This window comes from Nycticebus coucang, chromosome X (genome assembly GCF_027406575.1).
Source record: "Nycticebus coucang isolate mNycCou1 chromosome X, mNycCou1.pri, whole genome shotgun sequence".
Classification (NCBI taxonomy): Eukaryota; Metazoa; Chordata; class Mammalia; order Primates; family Lorisidae; genus Nycticebus; species Nycticebus coucang.
Genome location: NC_069804.1, coordinates 18415990 through 18437201, shown reverse-complemented (window position 1 = coordinate 18437201; position 21212 = coordinate 18415990). Strand labels below are relative to the sequence as shown.

The following is a 21212-nucleotide window of genomic DNA, read 5'->3' as shown; positions in this document are numbered from 1 at the left end:
TAATAAATACTCTTAAGTGTATTGCTCTGGTTGTCTCCATTCCACAGGCCCTATCGGCTCCTCCCTCCCGCCCGTTTCTGGAATGTCTTACGCACACTCCCTCCCCTAATTATAGCTGTCCTTTCTACTCTTAACAGCTTATCTTAATTTCGATTTCCTTTTTTCTCAAAGCCTCCCTTCAGCCATCCCAGATCTCAGTGAGCTTGACTTTGTGTAATAAGTTTGATTTGTGCTAAGTCATGCTATTTTTTCATCTGTTTACTTTGCATTGCTACCTTTTAGTTAGACCTTTCTACCTTGACTCATTGTTTCCTTCAAGAAGAAAAATAGGGACATGTCCTATGTAGTTCTGTATCTCCAGCCCCTACTGTAGAATCATAATGTATTATATCTCTAATATGGATTGAGGTCCTGCCTAAGCACAACTGTGAAGTATATTAGTTGTCCCCATTATACAGATGAGAAAAACTGGGTTCATTTTGTTAGAAAAAAATTTGGATACAGTCATATAACTGCTACGGTTTCAGGATAGGATTTGAACTAGGCTTTTTTTTTTTTTTTTGAGACAGAGTCTCAAGCTGTCACCTTGGGTAGGGTGCCGTGGAGTCACAGCTCACAGCAACTTCAAATTCTTGGGCTTAAGCGATTCTCTTGCCTCAGCCTCCCAAGTAGCTGGGACGATAGGCGCCTGCCACAATGCCTGGCTATTTTTTGATTGTAGTTGTCGTTGTTTGGCAGGCCTGGGCTGTATTCAAACCCACCAGCTCTAGCGTATGTGGCTAGTGCCCCAGCCGCTGAGCTACAGGCACCCAGCCTTGAACCGGGCTTTTGATTTTAATTTTTCTTTTCTTTTATGTTTGAATTATTTTAGCCTATTTACTGATTTAGATTGGTAACACAGATGCTTTTTCACTTACAATAAGGTTACATCCCAATAAACCAATCAGTTGTAACTGTCATAAGTTGAAATGTATTTAATACACCTAAAATACCAAACGTGGTTTAGCCTAGTGTACCTTACGCATGCTTAGAACACTTACATTAGTCTGCAGTTGGTTAGAATCATCTGGCAACACAGCACATGGTGGGGTCTGGTGCTTTGCCCTCATGACCGTGTAGCCGACTGGGAATGGTGGCTTGTTGCCACTGCCTAGCATCACAAGAGAATATCATGCTGCATATCATCAGTCCCGGAAAAGCTCAAAATTCAGCATATTAAGCACAGTTTCTACTGAACACGTATTGCTTTCACACCAGCATAAAGTTGAAAAAATTATAAGTCGATCCATTGTAAGTTGGGGACTGTCTATATATGCACCATGGTAAAAAAAAAAAAATTCCAAAGGTTCTAGGTTTCTTTCCTTTGTACTACACCATAATGCCAGTAACTTAGCACTTGCTTGCCCAAATGCCCTTACTTTCCTTCAAGCAGCCAGTTAGCTATTCTGACTTCTGCTGTACTACTAGTGGCTCTGTCATAAAATCTTGGGCCAATTTTTTTTTATCCTTTCTTATTCGTCCACAGTAGTTGATGGCTCAAGGCTGGCTCATACCTAAAAAGGCCTCAAATCTGCCTTGTTCATTCTCATTGCTCCCCCAATCCCACCTTCACTCACTACCCAGATGGTTGCGGTCTCAATCCCCTACCTCCTCCATCCGCTTCCAATTCATCCTGGGGTAACCTAGAACCCTTCTGAAACCTGCAGGAAGTTCCTGTACCTTCTGATTGAGTTCTTAGCTCATGGATTCTTAACTGTCTTTGTAAAGCTATCTAGTTGGTTTTGGTAGTCTGGGGAAATGATTCTTAATTTTTAAATAATGGTTTTAAATGCATAAAATAAAATACATGGGATTGCAAAGGGATTATAAAGGGAATCATTTATATTGAAGTGGCTATCGACCTATTTTAAAAATAAATTTTGAGGGCGGCGCCTGTGGCTCAGTCGGTAAGGCGCCGGCCCCATATACCGAGGGTGACGGGTTCAAGCCCGGCCCCGGCCGAACTGCAACCAAAAAATGGCTGGGTGTTGTGGCGGGCACCTGTAGTCCCAGCTGCTTGGGAGGCTGAGGCAAGAGAATCGCTTAAGCCCAGGAGTTGGAGGTTGCTGTGAGCTGTGTGAGGCCACGGCACTCTACCGAGGGCCATAAAGTGAGACTCTGTCTCTACAAAAAAAAAATAAAATAAAAAAAATAAATTTTGATACAGCAATCTGTGTTTCCTTATTAATGCATTAAATAACAAAGGTTTCCCAGCGGGAATAATATCCATCATCATTTCAGAGCTGCAATGAAATGATATTTTGACATACCTACAGCATTGATGATGTGATATGAAAATATCTGTGATTTGTTTGGTGATGAGTCACAAGTCCTTCTTATATTGGTGTGTTACCTACATTCATAATTAAAGAAAATGTGAAATTTCAGGTAGAGGCTAATGAAGTATTAATTTTTGTCTTTTTGCATTTATGGAGTCCAGGTTAACCCACTCTTCCTAAGTCTGAATCTGCCGACTCTGTGCATGGCCTGCTTTCCCATTCCCTGTTAAATTTTAAGCTGTGGGTCTGTCTACTTTCCTTGTGTGGGCTCTGCATGCCACACCATCCAGATGGGAGACAAGACTGGGAACCACCACGTCTAACCTGACCCTTGCACCTCTGTTCTTCTGTTCGCATCTCTGCAGGTAGAAGAAGGATGGTGGGAAGGTGTTCTCAATGGGAAGACTGGAATGTTTCCTTCCAACTTCATCAAGGAGCTGTCAGGGGAGTCGGATGAGCTCAGCATTTGCCAGGATGAGCAGCTATCCAAGTCAAGTAAGGACGTGCACCCCACCAAGCAGGAGAGGGGCAGGCAGACCGTCAGGCTCTGCTCCAGCCTCTCTTCTGTCCCATATCCTATGCCGAGAGGCTGTAATATTAGTGTTTTTTTTGTTACCGTAAACCACTCTGGTTTAGTAAGTTTACCACTATAAATGTGTGACCTGCAGCCACACATTCTCTATGTCTTTGGATAGGTGACTGCCAGCCTTCATGCTGTGGTAATACAGTCTCATGGGTGGCCCACATTGTTGTGCCTCCATACACTTCTAGAGTGTTGCTTACTGGAAGTTTGTGATTATCTTTTAAATGAACCAAATGAGCTTGTCAGTATTTCTCAGCATCCTCTAAGGAACTTGGAGAAAAATGACTAAAAAAAAAAAAAAAATTGATGGTAAGAAGTGTTGTAGACAGATGAGTGCATGCCAGTTCCCTTAAAAGTCTGACAAAACAGCTGACAGTCCAGGCCCCACCGTGGGTGAGCATGTGTGTCCTTCTGTGATGGTGAGAACGAACTTCAGGTCTTTCTTTCTCCAGGGCCTGAAGGTCTCCCTCCAGCTTCTCTGCTGCCCTTTCCAGCTCATGGAGCAAAAGGTCAGGACCGAGAAGCTTTGTTCTCCCAGTCGCTAACCCAGTTTCCAATGTGGGCGTCTGTGTATCTCTTGTGCTGTCTTGAGCCAAGGTCATAGGAGTGAATGTTGTAGGAGACTTGTTGTCATAGTGGTATGGCACTACTTGGGGTGGCAGCCTTTCCTTTCTGACAAGAAGAAAACAACTTAGTCATACCAAAATGATTCTTAAATGTCTTCTTTCCATTTGGGAAAATCCGATTTGAGGAATGTTCACATGTTAGTTGTGTCTGTTTTTATTTAACTTTGATTGGGCAAATGTCCCATTAGAGGTAAAGCCATTTCCAGAGAAGCGCTCAGGCTTTGCTTGGTGTCTCAGCAGCTCTGGATCATCCAGCCTGACATACATAGTAACAACAGCACTGGCTAGTGAGCTCAGTGGCCTTAGCAATGCCCCTTCCCTCCCTCCACTGCCAATACCTTGGGACCCCCTACCCCTGAACCCTGTTCCATCCTCGGGTCTATGGTAGGAAGGGCTGGAGGGGATTTTGGAGCAAATAGCGTGGCTTGGAGCTTCTGCTGCCTACTTTGGCTTAGGGCAGGGGGATTCTCTACTAACATGGCCCAGCTAACAAGAACAGCCAGGAGGTGAGAAGTTGTGTTTGATGCCACAATAGTGGGAGTTGCTGTTACTCCCAAAATGCGTATTAGAAGTCTACTTGTCTGGTGTCTTATTTTATACATTGGAATACTATTGTACCTGGGAAGTAAGTCCTGTAGCAATACTGTACCTCAGGGACATTGTGTATTAAATGGGACTTTTTGGAGGGAGGACTGAATTGGGTAATTATAAACGTTATTTCCAGGAAGAAATGCATTGCAAGTTCCAATAGCAATAATGTATTTAAGCCACCTTGCCCACTAAAGACCTCTAAGAAATAGTAGCTCTCATTTTTTATCAAGATAAGTGTGGGCATAACCAGTTAGCATCAGCTGCTCAGAGGCCGCTTACATACTCATGTTCACTGAACTCTCATGCCTGCATTTAGAAATCACTAAAAAAAATTTTTTTTTTTTTTTTGCAGTTTTTTTGGCCAGGGCTGGGTTTGAACCCACCACCTCCGGCCTTTGGGGCCGGCGCCCTACTCCTTTGAGCCACAGGCACTGCCCCCTAAATTTTTTTTTTAAAAACGTTAACAAAAAAAGAAATCACTTTGAGATTCCTTTACTGGTGCAGAGGAGATCTGGAGAGGTATCGGACAACCTCTTTGGGGGAGAGCCTCGACCTCTTGGTGTCCTGCCACCTTACCTATGCTCTCAGCGCTTGAGGGTCAGAAGTAATGTCTCTTGTGTTTTGGGAACTATATTGAAACAAACTGTCTCCTCATATTCCAAGTCAATAATACAGACGGCTAATCCTACCTGACTCTTCAGCTCAAAGCGTATGCTTTCGGGATTCCTGGTGGAGGAAGATTAGGAGGCTGGCTGGAATGGTCTTCCAATCACTTGGCCTTAATTCATCAGCTCAGAAGGGGAGGCTTCTCTTTTAGAAGCTGCCCCTCATCAGCACTTATTCATTCAATTAGAGGTCTTCCATGTCAGGACCAGGATAGCCCCATGGTTTCAGCAGCCATGAGTAATTACCATGGAATCTGTCCATTTTTGAGAGGATTTTGAAGTCCCTGGAGAGGCATGGTCTCCTAACAAGGATGGATGCTTGTAATAAATGCTCCATGGCTTTTGTAATCTTCCTGTATGCACAGTTAAGGAAAAGCAGGCCCATCCCTCCATTGCCTGCCCATATCCATCTATTCCTCTCTCTCTCTTTCCTTTTTCCTTCTATCCTTATTCATTTGACTTTTATTGAGCTCCCGTTGTTACTAAAGTACTGTACCAGGCATGAATCAGACAGGATTCTGTCTTATGGGCATCTGAGGAAGAGTGGGGACACAAAGGCAGAGAGGCTAGTCCCATGGGGCCATGGGGCTGTAAAGAACAGATGTGAGCATTATGTCCTATAACTTGCTAAATTGAAATAATCCCCTGAAAAAGAGAACTAGCATCTCTCTCTGTCCTGATAGGATCTTTAGTACCCATCTGCGCTCTGAATTCACTTTAGCATGTTACTATATTAAAATTCGGGTAATCAGATCAATCACATGCAGAAAATGTATGTACTGGTAGGGTTTCTTTAAGTAGAACCCTTGGTTTTAGAATGAATCTGCTTACTCTTTACTTAATGTGCTTAAAAAAAACTTTGTGTTTTGAAATAATTAGATTCATAAGAAGTTGCAAGAATAAACACAAAACTGTACAGGGAGGTCCTGTGTATCCTTCACCCAGTTTCCCCCAGTGACAACATCTTGAATAATTGTAGTAATGTCATAAGATTGAAAAAGACAAAATGTAATTAATGTACAAAAGATATCTAGCTTTTTACTCTGGTATAATCTAAAAGGTCCTTAATCAAGGGCTTTGTTAAACTAGCCCATTAATATGCTTCATAAATTACAGTTTTTCGGAGATTGCTTAATTTATGTATGGCACTGGGAGTAAGTTCCTAATGTTTGTGCCATATTGGTAATTTTTAGAGATCATAGTGACATCATGTAAAAATCCTCTTAATTTAAATGCTTCCAGACATTAGAGTGAGGCTTTTTAAAAAGACAGATAGGGTAGTACCTGTGGCTCAGTGAGTAGGGTGCTGGCCCCATATACTGAGGGTGGTGAGTTCAAACCCAACCCTGGCCAAACTGCAACAATAAAAAAAAAACTTAAAAAAAGACAGATAAAATCTGTATCTGGGTACATATGAAGAAAACCTTGTGTACAATGAATGAATCTTTGTCTCTCTGTCTCTCTGTCTCTCTCTCACACACACACACATACACACACACACACACCCCAGCAGCTCTGTATATGCACATGGTTATTTGCTATTTTTACTCTTTACATTTCTATTTCCAAAACATATTTGAGGTAGTTACTGAGTTTTCTGTACCAATGAATGAATGTGATAGAAGAAACATTGGCATATATGATGGCCATATATATTGTTAGCATATATATCATTGGCACATGGTCAGTGTTTAATAAATGCTTGCTTAATCCTTTTTTCCTCTAAGGAAGCATTTTTGTCTTTGAATGACGATGAAAATTGCTTCAACTTGCTTTTCTTTTACTCTGGTGCATTTTTACATATGGTTGTTGATTTTGAAAATCTGCAGATCTTCCTAGATCTTGTTCAGAGTAATCTAATCTCTCAAAGAAAGAGTTATAATTATATTGGTCAATATTTTTTTTTGATACAGAGTCTCACTATGCTATGTCATCCTCGGTAGAGTGCTGTGACATCACAGCTCACAGCAACCTCCAGCTCTTGGGCTAAAGCGATTCTCTTGTCTCAGCCTCCCAAGTAGCTGGGACCTCAGGTGCCCGCCACAATGCCTGGCTATTTTTTGGTTGTAGTTGTCATTGTTGTTTTTAGCAGGCCCAGGCAAGGTTTGAACTCGCCAGCCCCGGTGTATGTGGCTGGCATCCTAGCCACTGAGCTATGGGTGCCGAGCCTGGTCAATATTTTTGTTTTGATCTTTTATTTCCAAAGAAAATTTGTAATTATGTAGTAGCAGAAATTCTTTGCTGCCTATTTAAATTTGAAAACGTTGTTAGCATTTACAGAACTTATGAAACCTTAAAGGTAGTTTTCAAAAAATTTTAATAGGGGTGGTGCCTGTGGCTCAAGGAGTAGGGTGCCAGCCCCATATACCTGAGGTGGCGGGTTCAAACCTGGCCCCAGCCAAAAACTGCAAAAAAATAAATAAATAAATTTTAATAAACATTTTATTATAGAAAATTTCTAACATATATAATGTAAGAATAGTTACTGAACCTGTGTGTACCCATCACCCAGCTTTAGCAATTATCAACCTATGGCCAATTTGTTAAAATTATAGCCTACATATTTCACCCATGTTATCTTAAAGCAACCCTCAACTATTATATAATTTAATACATAAACATTTCAACATGTATCAATAAAAGAATGTCTTAAAATATCATTATCACACACAAAATTATGGCAATTTCTTAAAATGATTAAGCATATAGTCAGTGTTCACTATCTCCTAAAGTTTTTTTTGGATACAGTTTGTTAGTTTAAATTCTGGGTTCAAATAAGGTTCAAATAAGAATTTGTGATTAGTTGTTAGGTCTCAAATCTCTTTGAATCCGTAGATTTCTCCTTCATTTCTCCTTTTTTTCTTGTGTTTTCTTTTGTTTGTTTTTTCTTTGCAGGAGAAATTGAACTCCTTCGTCCCTTAGTTTCTTGCAGTCTCTAGCTTTTGCTGATTTTTATCTTTGCTGTATCATTTAATCTGTACTCCTATAAATTGATAACCAGAGCTAGGGACTTGATTAGATTCAGGTTTTTTGCACACCCTCTTCCTTGGTGGTGATGGATAGTCCACCTGGAGGTTCATAATCTCTGGCCAGCATTCTTTTTGAATGTTAGTAGCTATCAATGATTATCTCTCAAACCTGGTCACTCCTTAAGTCTTGCAATGTGGTGTTAACTAGGAGTTTTTTTTAAGGGATTTCATGTGACAGATCAATAGTAAAAAAAAAAAAAGTGTTTAGTAAATTAGATTTTTTAAAAATAAAACATGGAAGTGGTTACACTAATAGTGCAGGCTGATTCTTTTGATGTAGGGAAGGAATTTAGAGATTGTTTAGCCTGGCATCAGACAAGAACACCGAAGCCCTGTGAAATTAAGCCCCTGCCTTCTCAGTGATGATACCAAAATGACATGCAGGCCTTCTACACACACTCTGGTGTCACTTTCATTCAGGAATAGTTCATCTTTTCACAGAGCATCTGACAAACCTCAAATCTCAGTACAGTTTAGCTTATTTCTTCTTACTGTCCTAGATCAGGCGTCCTCAGACTGTGGTCCTCACACATGAAGTGGTGTGAATTGTATTTGTTTCCGTTTTGTTTTTTACTTCATAATAAGATATGTGCAGTGTGCATAGGAATTTGTTCATAGTTTTTTTTTAAAAAAAAAAACTATAGTCTGGCCTTCCAACGGTCTGAGGGACAGTGAATTGGCCCCCTGTTTAAAAAGTTTGAGGATGCCTGTCCTAGATCATGATTAATAAATTGCTGTAGCTCAGCGTCTAGGGCACCAGGCACATACACCAGAGCTGGCAGGTTCGAATCCAGCCTGGGCTTGCCAAGCAACCAAGCAACAATAGCAACTACAACAAAAAAATAGCCAGGCGTTGTGGCGGGCGCCTGTAGTCCCAGCTCCTTGGGAGGCTGAGGTTGTAGAATTGCTTAAGCCCAAGAGTTTGAGGTTGCTGTGAGCTGTGACGCCACGGCACTCTACTGAGGGTGACATTGTGAGACTCTGTCTCAAAATAAATAAATAAATAAATAAATGCATAAATTGCCTTTCAGCTACAATTGTACATGTGCTACTATTGACTAAATAATGTGCAATGACAAATTCAGACATGACTGTTGTCCAGTTTCAATTTTATATAATATTACCTTACATTTATGATATCAATGTCTTTTACATCTTTTATATTATTTCTTTTGTTATATAATATATATAATAAATAATATATTTTTGTAAAACTAAATATTCCTTTTTTTAAAAAATCCTATAGTTATGAAAACATTTTCAGTTATTTTCCATAATCTTCAGAGGGAGAAAGTTTACATTTTCTTTCTATAATCATTAATAACCACAAGTTACCAGTGTGAACAGATTTCCCCCCCATTTCTTCCCTCAGTGGAATTTTTTATTTTCCTAATTTCTTATTTAATGAGTTTGGATTATGATACTTTAGTGACTTGTCAGGCTAAGATGAAGACAAAGATGGCTTTTTAAAACGTGTCAAACCACTCTCATGATAGAGAAATATGGTGTTTCATTAGCTGTAAGAAATGGATTGCACAGCACCCCTCACCTATAAAAGTAAGAGCCAGGCTGGCAGACCCCATTTTGTGGTATCACTAATTTTTTTTTTCTTTTTAATATTAGATCATATTAGTTTGGAGTATAATGTTCTATTAGCAATGAAGAACAATTAGCAAGTTGATGAAATGGTTTCAGGCAAAATTAGATGCTAGCATAAGCATATGATCTTGTGTTTGCATTTTAAAATCCTTCCCTTTTTATAGTGTTTTTTGCCCTCAAGTACTAATGTTTAATAGTGATAGTACAGAATTTCATCCAATAAGATAAATATCACTTATATTCATGACCATTCCAATTGCCCATGTCTTTTGCTCTTCAGATTGCCTGCCCCAGTGAACAGAGAAACTCTGTGGAAAGGCTTGACCATTCAAAAACACCAGGACCCTGCTCTACCTCAGTGATTCTCAGACTTGGTCCTGGGGAAGAATATAGAGAAATTCTGTTGTACTTGGAGGAACATTATTGACATACTGATTTTTTTCCTTATTTATACTTTTTTTCTGACACTGACAGGATTGCTATTGTTCAGTTTCAGGGGACCTAGCTGACAAAACATCCATGTTCCTTAGGAGTAATTTTAACTTAAGAACAAGTTTAACTGAATAAAAATTTACTCAAATAAAAACTAGGCACTATTACTTGCTCTGATTTTGTCATCAAAGTTCTCAAGAGCTTTAGGTCTAATAAGAATATTCGTCAAAATGCTTTATTGTTTCTCTTGATTAATGCATAGCCAATGAACTAAATGCCCCAAGTATTTGCTTTATTTGAATGGAGCAAATCTGTCAAAAGGGTATATTTTAAAACAAGGATTTTCTACTGTGGCTATAGGACATGGTAATTAAAAATACCTGATCCCATTTAAGTTGTTAGTCTGATCGTTCATGATTCCTTTCATATATTTGGAGTGCCAAGGCCCAGAAGCTGACACTGTGGTTCATATTGGATTCCCATTTTCATATAGTGTTTCTAAGAAGTAAGGCAAGTTGCTGTCTCCCACTCAGTTCCACTCTTCTCTGTAAATGTAGCCTCCCTTTTTCATCCCTCAGCCTTACTATGAAGCTGTATGACTGCCCTCTGTTTGAATTCATAGACATCATAGAACTTACTTCTTAGAAAATTTAGAGTAATGCATTTATTACTTGAGTTTGCCTTTAGCAGATCATTTTACCCGCCAATGGTACTTTCTATAGGGTGTTTGTATGTGTGTTTGTGTGTGTGTGTGGGGGGGGAGGATGGGAGGGTAGGAGTGAGTACACTCAGACTGGGGCAATAGTATGTGTATATTCTATGTACTTGCTCATGGCTCCTGAGATATTTGAGCTTTAGCCATATGTTCAGTCTTATGCTATTGATAACCTCTGTTTGTAACAAAAACAAAAAATGAAAAATTGACATTTGACACTGGATGAGTCCTTTGTCCTCATGCTTTAGTTTCATGACTAATACAGCAAAACCTCAATTAAGATTTTTCAAGAAATAGGGTTTTCTGGTATCCTCCGTATTGAGCAGAAAAGGTTACAAACCTCCCTCTGGTATATTAATACCTTTTTTTTTTTTCGCTTAAAGATATTGAGGATGACAAATGTCTTAAAGAGGATTCCACGTCTTGTTTAGAATCTTGGTTTTTTTTTTTTTTATCAGTTTTTATCATATAGGGCCCTATGGGCCTAACTCTGTATTATGCTTAGGTCATACTCTCCAAAGAGAAGATTGTGCTGTAACATTTGAGTTAATTAAGGAGTCCGATTGATTGGATTCCCTCTGGTTAATTGAGGTTTTTCTATTCTTTAGTTTTAATGTTGAAGTGGTTTTAACTAGGCATAATCTCCATGCCAGTCATTTGCAGAGGCAAGTCCTGATTCTGGGTGTTCATTGACATTCTGGTTGCATGGGGACACTGGGCTCATTCTGTAACACTCTTAAGTTCTGCCTAATGGTCTCTACTTAATTTTGTGGATGAAGCTCTTGCAGTGGATTCTTTGAAGGCAAGTTCAGTTAAAGACTCTTCCTCTTCCTTCTTTTGCCATCATTTGCTCCCCTTCCCCCTCTCTTGTTTTTCTCTCCCCTTCTCTTCTCTCATTCACTGTCAGGAAAGACTACCTTTGAAGGGACAATTCTGTACCGAGCTGCACCGGGAAAGACGGAGGGCCACAGACGCTATTACAGTGAGTCACCTTAACAGCAGGAGGCAATTGTAAAGATAAGATCTGGGTACTTGTGTTTTTTCATGCAGCTGCCCTTTCCTGAGCTGCTCATGCTTACGCCAAGTGTCTGTGTGAATTCCTGATCCAAGGACATGGACTTATTTGCCTAAGATAAGTGCCATCCCCTTGGTGTATGCTATAGGAACACTCCTGCCACCAGCCCCCGGTGCTTTCTTGTTTGCTTTGTGCCTTTATCATACATGTGACATGTGTGCATGAACCATGCGTGCAGAGAAGGAAGCAGTGGCATTTGTCATGGCATATGTATTTGTACCAGTATTTCTGGGCTTCTGGGGTGGTGTAAGATGGCTTCCTGCAGAGATGTCAACCTTTCGTGATTTCTGCTTTTTTGTAACTGGATCATCAGAAACCAATAAACCATTTTGCCATTGCCTGGTTCAAAGAAATAAGAATTTGGCATGAAAGTCCATGCCAATAAGATGTGTTGCTTTGTTCATTCAGCCAAGCGCCACACAGCAGACTTCTTTTGGCAGGACCAATATGTAGCCTTTGGGTTGTGAAATAAGGCTGCGAAAAGTCAAGGGGAAGGAGCTGAATGAGATGAAGGTATTTATCTCATGAAGCCCTTTGAACAGTTGTTGCCACCCAGTAAGCATGATACATGTGAGTATTAAATTAAAAAAAAATAAAAATGGCTCATGGATCTCAACTAATCAGTGCTGGAAGAGTAGGGTAAATTCCATAAAAGTAGCCAGTTATAAGACTGATAGAAGCGGAACCTTTGTACTTTTTTTCACCTTGAGGAAAAAACTTCCACCGTAGTATGCATATACACATAGGTGTACATAGGTATGTGCATGGATATGATAGAAGAGGTTCAGAGGTTTAGACACAAACACAGAACGGTGTCCGGGATAAAGTTGATTTTACTTGTCATTCTGCCATAGGAAGATGCATGACCCTACTGCAGATGACTTCAGTACACACACAGAATGCCACCTATGCCTCACAGTGGAAGTTTGACAGCACCTAGGTTGTCCTGTGCCCTGTTAACCTAGAGGAGCCCATCAGCCACCTGCTTAGAAGTCACCCCAGTACACACTGCTGAAACACTAAAAGCCTTGTCAAGCATGCACACTTCCTGAGCTTATCTCACCACTGCCCACCTGTGATAAGCCCATCATGAACTAGCCCCAGTCTGCAGTCTGCTCTGTGGGTTGCACTGCCCAGGAGTGTCACATGACATTCTGAGCATGCCACAGGGACATTTAATGGGATAACATGTAGGATGGGCACCAGTGGCTAAAAGATGCAGCACCACACATGGACATGAAAGCTAAAGGACACCTTTGTTTCCCTCTAAAGGGAGGGAATCACATTTTGAGTTATTTCACCAATACAGATACCCACATATTTAAGTTACTTACTCAAATGTGATAGAATTGGGCTGCCAGAATTTCCAGAAGAGAAATCTGCCATGTCTTTCCTTCCCAGGTCATGCTTGTGTGGTTGAATGATTGTGCAACCTCTCCCTGTGTAATGCAGAGTATTTCTCACAGCGATTAGAATAAAGTTATTAAGATGAGCCTGGAAGGCAGCAAATCCCTAAATCTAGGAGCTCAGTGAAACCAGGATGACAGTGGTTGAAAATATCATGGTTCTAGCTAATGGGGAATGATAAGGAACCCTTCAAATTCTTCTTTGAAGAACTAAAACAGACTTGCCCTAATCCATTTGCCCTGTTGCTTTCTGGTGGGGGGAGAGGAGAGAAAAGAGGTGGTGATGGTTTCTTTCCATCTCTAAAATCATTTCTTTATTTTACCCTCAAATGGTTCTTTCCAAACCAGAAAAGGATATACAAGCCATTTATCACATAGAAAGAATCCATACAGCAAAATGAGAACATGTTAAAGGGGAAATGACACAATATTTAGACTCCAAAATTATATCTTCAGCAGAGATATTTCTAAAAACAATGAACAGATAAACACACGAATGGATAGCTAACCCAGGGAGGTTCTCCGTGTTTGCACACTCAGATCCAGTCCTGTGAATTGCAGCTGACTCCCCTGTTGTGGGCTGCTCCTCATCATTCTGTGCTCTGTTCTTGTGCACAAATATGCTGCTCTTTGGTTAATTAAAATGTGTACCAGGGATCATCTTCTTCCCCCCACCCTTTTGGCTTAAAAATACCATTTAATGGAAAGCAGCAGTAACAACAAGTGAAACCATAGTTTTAAGGATTTGATTTTGAAATTTGTTAGCAATTTATAATGACCTTTCTATATCTTGTCTGTTTTCATTTAACAGTTTCTTCCTGCACTGAGGCTTCCTTATTTGAATGACTTCAATATTTTATGACATTTTATGTGAGCAATTATTTGGTATATCTAGGAGGCCACCTTACCTGTAGGAAGATAATGTGTGATTGGCTGATAGAAATCAAAATTTGATGGTGCACTTTCATTCCAAGGGCATCATTATGATCAGGAGAGATGTAGTAAATGTTTAGGAGCTGTCCGGTATGTCTAGAGGCTGTCAGAGACAGGCTTAATGACAGAACTTAGTATTTCATAAACTTTTCTTTGAATCCTGCCCTTTGATGGCATAATTGATATACTGACCAAGAAAGAAAGAATGTATTCTCAGAAATTAACTAGACACAAACAGGCTCTTCCTTTTAGGAACATGATTGTGGGCAGAGCCTGGGGAAAAAAGAATCTGGGGAGGTAAGTGTCCATGTTGTCTTGATGATCAGTATTTTATGACTTCTAACACCCTGCCATGGGAGGTCAAAAAAAAAGAGTGTCCTGTCCTCAATGTTCTTCTCTGGAAAGGATTCAGCTTTGGGAAAACAATGGTGTTATAGAAGGGAAGAGGAGCTGTTGTGGGGTTGGGGGATTCTGGCAGCTTCCTTTCCCTCTTTAACAAACACGATCATCTTGCTAGTGAAACCATATTAATGTCAAGTTTGCTTTAATGCTTTCCTAGAGAAACACATCTACATGCATTTGTTCCTTGTGAAGCCATCCAAAGAGATTTAATTCTTTGGCAGTTTATAATTTTGTGTGGTTTCTTTAATGGCTAATTTGTTTAAATGGCTTTTAGCTCTACAGTTTTCCCTTTAGGAAATGTTACTTTCATTGCTAATTGCTAATTGTCATGAGTCATAGGGATCGGAGGTACAGTATGTGGTACCGACTGGGCAGGGATGCGAGGAGGGGGGCGGAAAGGGTTGTTATTGCGCAGGCTGTGGTGAAATAAATTTGAATCAGAACCAGGCTGCGGCTGAAGAGGGGTAAAATTTCATATATACAAAGAGATCTGCCTTGGAATTAGATTTTCTGAAAACTTGTTTTGATTCACTTCTTAAAATTAAAGGCTAGGGATGGGGAGATCTAACAAAATTCAGAGCCAGCCAAACTCCTCAACACACTGAACGCCAGTGCCCATTGCAAATTATCCTGTGCCCAGTAACACTTTTAGAGGTGGTTCCTGGCTGATTGTGAAGTTCTTGTTCAGAGTTCTGACTGATTTCTGAGCTCTTTCTCTCCCCGTCCCCCCTCTTGACAGGTTTAAGGGAAACCACAGGCTCGGAGAGCGATGGGGGTGACTCGAGCAGCACCAAGTCCGAAGGTGCCAATGGGACAGTGGCAACTGCAGCAATCCAGCCCAAGAAAGTTAAAGGAGTAGGCTTTGGAGATATTTTCAAAGACAAGCCAATCAAACTAAGACCAAGGTCCATTGAAGTAGAAAATGACTTTCTGGCGGTGGAAAAGGTATGTTCAACAGTTTCTATTTGATTTCAACATGGCATGAAATACTTGTGGCATTTGGTGCCGGAGGCCTCTGATGCCTCTTTTGAGGTCTCAGTGTCCTCACATACTAGCTGTTTGTCCCCTCTCCTTTTTAAACTCTTCCCCTGTGTGGGAATGGCTTCCCTTGAAAGGCTCATGCTCTAGTTTGCTGCTTTCTTTCTTACCAATGTTTCTAGGGAATGCTTCTCAGGATAACTTTTCAAATGGACCAGCGCTTTTTCATCTCATTCCCAGAAAAGCCCCTCATGCCTGGACCCAGCTAAACACAGGACTCTGATACTTTTCAGACATCCGCCAATCTCTCTCCTCTTGTATATATCACTAGTGCTTTGTGCTTAGGTGTGTTGACTGTGGTTCTACAATAGTGAAAATGAACTGCGCATTTTTTTCTCTAAGAGTTAGGTAGAGACGATTTCAGACTGCTGAAAGGAAGTCTCCCGCGGGTGTGAATGATGGAGATGGCCTGTGCTGTGACTCCCTGGGTTGTTACCATCAGAAAGCTGGCTGTTTCCTTCTGCCTCTGGGTTCTGGCTTGAGAAGAGGCAGACAGCGTGTTGCTGCTGAGTACGCGGTTGCCACAGCAACACACCCAGAGCCCTCGTGCTTGTGGCTGCTAATGACGTCTACTGTGGTGTACTTCTAAGCATCATGGCCTTGCTTAGGAGTTGATAAATACTGTGGAATTTTCCAAATTGTAATAGGCTACACTCGTGCTATGCTTAAGGAATGTTTGCTAATTCGATTTAGTGCTGAAATTTTTGCTTTGACGTTTGTGCCAGCAGGCCCTGGGGGTGGGGTATTGGCAACATCTCTAATGCAAGTTTATCAGTGGCTTTTCAGTGTTTTTCATTTTCTGGTGAGGTGAAATTTTTAAGATTGTGTCATTTTATGCAGCTGTAGAACTTCGACAACCCCAGCACCCTTGTTCGTCAGTGTTATCATGTGTTAGAAACAGAATCTGAAAAAGAAACCTTTTGGACACTTAATTCCCTTAAAGTGGAAGGCAGTGAGTAAGGCAGAAAGGGCAGATACCTAGAAATTAAAGTTTTGTTTCATTTAAATTCCTCTTTTTTTTGTTGTTGCTGTTGATGCTTCTCTGAGCCAACATTGTTCCTTTTAGCGATCAATATGTGATATTTTTCATGATCTGAAGACTATCTAATTAGTATCCCAGCTTCTGAGCTCATAGTCACATGGTCACATTCAGATTCCTGTAAATATTTAGGGAAGAGCAAGTCTCCATCTTGAGAAAGCATAATGGATGTATTTTTTCTTTATTTTATTCAAATGTTTGAAGTGAAAATGACCATTAAGTCAGTCAGCTAACAGTTCATTCCTTTCATTTGTTTTATGATTCTTTTTCTTCTCTGCATAGGAGGACATTTTGTATGTGGGGGTGACTTCATTATTGCTATTAATATTTGTTTCATCTGCTAATAATAAATAGGGTTATTATTGGGTGGCGCCTGTGGCTCAGTCGGTAAGGCGCCGGCCCCATATACCGAGGGTGGTGGGTTCAAACCCAGCCCCAGCCAAACTGCAACCAAAAAATAGCCGGGCGTTGTGGCGGGCGCCTGTAGTCCCAGCTACTCGGGAGGCTGAGGCAAGAGAATCGCTTAAGCCCAGGAGTTGGAGGTTGCTGTGAGCTGTGCGAGGCCACGGCACTCTACCGAGGGCCATAAAGTGAGACTCTGTCTCTACAAAAAAAAAAATAAAAAAAATAAATAAATAGGGTTATTATTAATAGCAATGGCAATGTCAAATATAGTATTCTCAAGTTTTTATCTCGGCATACACAGTTCTTCCCTGAAGCCCAGGGCTGTGATGTCCAACTGCCTACCTCAGTATCTTCATTTGGAGATCTTAAGTTCATATTGGTTTATCCAAACCTAGACTCCCCATCATCCCTCTCCAACTGCTCCACCCGTAGCCTTCCCTGTCTCATTTAAAGACACTGCCAGCCCCCCTCCCCCACTGCTCAGGACAAACACCCTGGGATTGTCTCTGACTCCTGTCTCTGTCAGAAAATCCAATCAGTTCTGCCCGCTATCTGTGTCTAGCATCCACCCACTCATGTCTCATCACCTTTGTTGCTCCCCAATGGGGCTCCCTGCTTCTCCCCTTCACCCTACAATTTGGTCTCAAGTATAGAGCCAGGGATGAGCCTTTGAAAAGTGCTCCAAAATTAGAAACATTTGAGCACTGACACAATACTCAAAGTAAATGATCATTACAATGTTTTGGATTTCAGATTTGGGGATTAGGATGCTCAACCTGTATATATTTTGCAAATATTCCAAGATTGAAAAAAATCCGAACTTGGAAATCCTTCTGGTCCCCAACATTTCGGATAAGGGTTACTCAACCTGTATATATGTGTGTGATTTATTTGCGGAATGAAACCAGGTACTGGAAGCTCCCTTAACCTACTTCTCATTGGGGAAAGCAAACTTTCCAGACTGCTTTACTGGCTGCAGACAATTTTTACAATATCTAAGAGGATTTGAAACTATCTCCACTCCTATTGTTGATGCCACAGATAGTTGCATAGATTTATGGGTACATTATGTTACTGCATGACCCAGCACAAGAGCTGATGAGTATGATGTTTTATCAGCAAACAACCTGCTTCTCATTACTTTTGGGACAGTTTTGTGTCCAAGATTTATGTTTAAGGAAGAAAATTTCCTTTGAGACTTGAACTTGCTCTTTTGATTTTACAGAAGGACAAATTGGATCTCATGTGACAGCATTTGGCAGGTGAGGCCCAAACAGGTCTCCTGCTTAGGCTGGGAAAGTTGGCCTTTTAACATGGCTGGTTTGATAACTTTAATGAGGAAAAAGGGGAATTTGGACTCAGCGCCCGTAGCTCAGTAGTTAGAGCCCCAGCCACATAAACCGGGGCTGGTGAGTTCAAACCTGGCCCCGGGCCTGCTAAACAACAATGACAACAACAACAACAAAAATAGCCAAGCATTGTGGCAGGCACCTGTAGTCCCAGCTACTTAGGAGGCTGAGGCAAGAGAATCGCTTAAGCCCAAGAGTTTGAAGTTGCTGTGAGCTGTGATGCCAGGACACTCTACTGAGGGTGACATGGTGAGACTCTGTCTAAAAAAAAAAAAAAAAAAAAAACAAGAAGAAAAGAAAAAGGAGAATCTGATGATTATTAGCAGCTGTAAGCCTCATTATATACCTGGCAGTTCAAGTTTGTAAAGTACTGAGATCTACTTCTCTGAGTCAGTAGATAATTTTGTGCTTATCTTACCTAGGTTGTAACCCACATCACCCTACTGAGAGTAGATAAGATTAGATTATACATGAGTGGGGGTGCATGACATTCCTCTGCCAACTGTGAGTACTTTGTGTAGTTGTCCTTGCTCCCCTTGTTAAGCTATAAGAAGGACCCCATTTTCGAATCTTTATAATATAACCAAATGGATATGCCTGTGAATGATATATTGAATGTACCACTTAACTGAATTATTTATAGATGATATAATGTCTGGGCTTTGTTTGCTGTAGTCTAGAAGATGAAAGGTTAGGTGGGGCATAGAGGAGATAAGATTGGCCATAAGTTGATAATTGATAAAACTGAGTAGAACCTACATGAGGGTTCCTTATGCTCTATTTTTGTGTATATTGGCAGTTTTCATTCATAAAAAGTTCAAGATAAAAAAGAACCTTGGAGAAAAATGTATGATTTAAACTAAGCTCAGATGTAAGTATGTACTGTATCAAAATAATGGAAAATACTGTGTGCCTAAAGATAAAGCAAGTTAAATATTGGAAGATTAGAGGGAGTTCAGTACCCATAGCTTAGTGGCAAGGGCACTGGCCATGTACACTTGGGCTTGTGGGTTTGAACTTGGCCCAGGCCTGCTGAATAACAATGACAACTACAACAAAAAAATAGCTGGGTGTTGTGGGGGAGCATCTGTTGTCCTAGCTACTTGGGAGGCTGAGGCAAGAGAATCACTTAAACCCAAGAGTTTGAGGTTGCTGTGAGCTGTGACACCACAGCACTCTACTGAGGGCAGCATAGTGAGACTCTGTCTCAAAAAAAATAAAAAGAAGATTAGAGGGACGTTTATCATTATCCTAGCTGATTGACCTTGACAGAGTTGGCCTCAGTTGGGCCATATGTGAAATGGGAATACTCTTTTGGGTGGTGCCATAGCTCAGTGGGTAGGGTGCTGGTCACATACACAGAGAGTAGTAGGTTCGAACCCAGCCCGGGCCTGTCGGACAACAATGACAACTACAACAACAACAAAAAAATCACCGGGCGTTGTGTTGGGCGGCTGTGGTTCCAGCCACTTGGGAGGCTGGGGCAGGAGACTTGCTTGAACCCAAGAGTTGGAGGTTGCTGTGAGCTATGACGCCACAGCACTCTACCTAGGGTGACAGCTTGAGACTCTGTCCCCCCCCCAAAAAAAAGGGAATACTCTTTTTATGTATCCTACCTCATGGGACTTTAAAAAAAATGATATATAGCTGTAAATACATTGAATATTGTAAACGCAACTCATTTCAACTAGTGTTTATGGAGGGCTCTCTATATGCTCAGCACTGGGGATATGGTGGAAGGGAGACCAGATCACTGCTCTCAGGGAACTATAGAAAAGTAAGCAAGCAATAATAGTAGAGTATAGGAAATTCCATGATCCCTGACAACACAGTGCTGCTGCAGCCCCCAGGACTGGAAGGAAGTGGTAAGTGGAAGGATGAACAGTACGTCTTCATGCGTGTGTGTGGCTCTTTCCTACAGGAAGTGATAATTAGGCTGAGAACCATGGGTCCAGTAGGCATTTATCAAGCAAAGGAGCATGGAGTTACTAAGGTAGGAAGAGCAACATGCATAAATTCTTTGAAGGGGGAAGGAGATGGCACAGATAGTGTGTAGAGGCTCCAGTAGGGAAAAGAAGCAAGGCCCATATCATGAAGAGCCTTGTGAGACTTGTTAAGGAGCTGGACTTGATCTTGAGGGCAATGGGGAACTGTCAAAGGGTTTTAAGCAAGAGAGTGACTTAATTAGCTAGGTGCCATAGAGTAAGTATTTCACTGATGAAGGCAAAATTGGAAGATATAGAGTAGTGTGAGAAAAATGGGCCTGCTAGCTGATCTCCAGAATTAGACAAAATCCTCCCGTCCCATCTCAGTGATGTTGGACTAGCTAGGGCTGATGTGGGATAGAAGGACCTGCCTTTTGAGGAACAGCAGAGACGGCCAACTTTGAAGAGGAGGAAAGAGAAGAGCTCAGCTGGAATGTGCCTAGTTTATTTTCCTAAATCCACTGTCAGATAAGTAATTTCACTCTCCCAGGAGAGAATAAATAAAGGGGAAGAGCATACTGGGAGTGTCCAATTGTGTCCAGAGAGTGTCCATTTGAATTCTCTCTCTTTTTTTTTTTTTTTGTAGAGACAGAGTCTCAGTGTACCGCCCTGGGGTAGAGTGCCGTGGCGTCACTCAGCTCACAGCAACCTCTAACTCTTGGGCTTACGCGATTCTCTTGCCTCAGCCTCCCGAGCAGCTGAGACTACAGGCGCCTGCCACAATGCCCCCTATTTTTTTGTTTTTGTTGCAGTTTGGCTGGGGCTGGGTTTGAACCCGCCACCTTCGGCATATGGGGCCAGTGCCCTCCTCACTGAGTCACAGGCGCTGCCCTCATTTGAATTCTCTTTACATGGAAGGAATTTGAATTCTCTTTACATGGAAGGAAACATCAAGAGAAGGGATGTTGTCTCTGACAGCTTGAACTATTGTCATGGAGAGAAATGGATGGTTTAGGGAAATAATTTGAATGTAGAATCAAGAAGTTTGATAATGTGTAGGAAATAATGGAGAGGGAAGACTT

The 21212-nt window shown here is 41.1% G+C and overlaps 1 protein-coding gene across 7 annotated transcripts in view; it reads left to right on the top strand.

Annotated features, from left to right (window-relative positions):
* SH3KBP1 (SH3 domain containing kinase binding protein 1) overlaps positions 1-21212 on the top strand; it is a 380231-nt gene that overhangs the window by 220287 nt on the left and 138732 nt on the right. For 3 of the 7 annotated variants that reach the window (XM_053578961.1, XM_053578958.1, XM_053578960.1), the window contains 2 exons: positions 2684-2813; positions 15114-15319. In XM_053578961.1, coding sequence (XP_053434936.1) covers positions 2684-2813; positions 15114-15319 — 336 coding nt within the window. Of the gene's footprint in view, positions 1-2683; positions 2814-3353; positions 3411-11465; positions 11541-15113; positions 15320-21212 lie in introns of all 7 variants that reach the window. The other 4 variants (XM_053578955.1, XM_053578957.1, XM_053578959.1 and 1 more) reach the window with 2 other exon arrangements.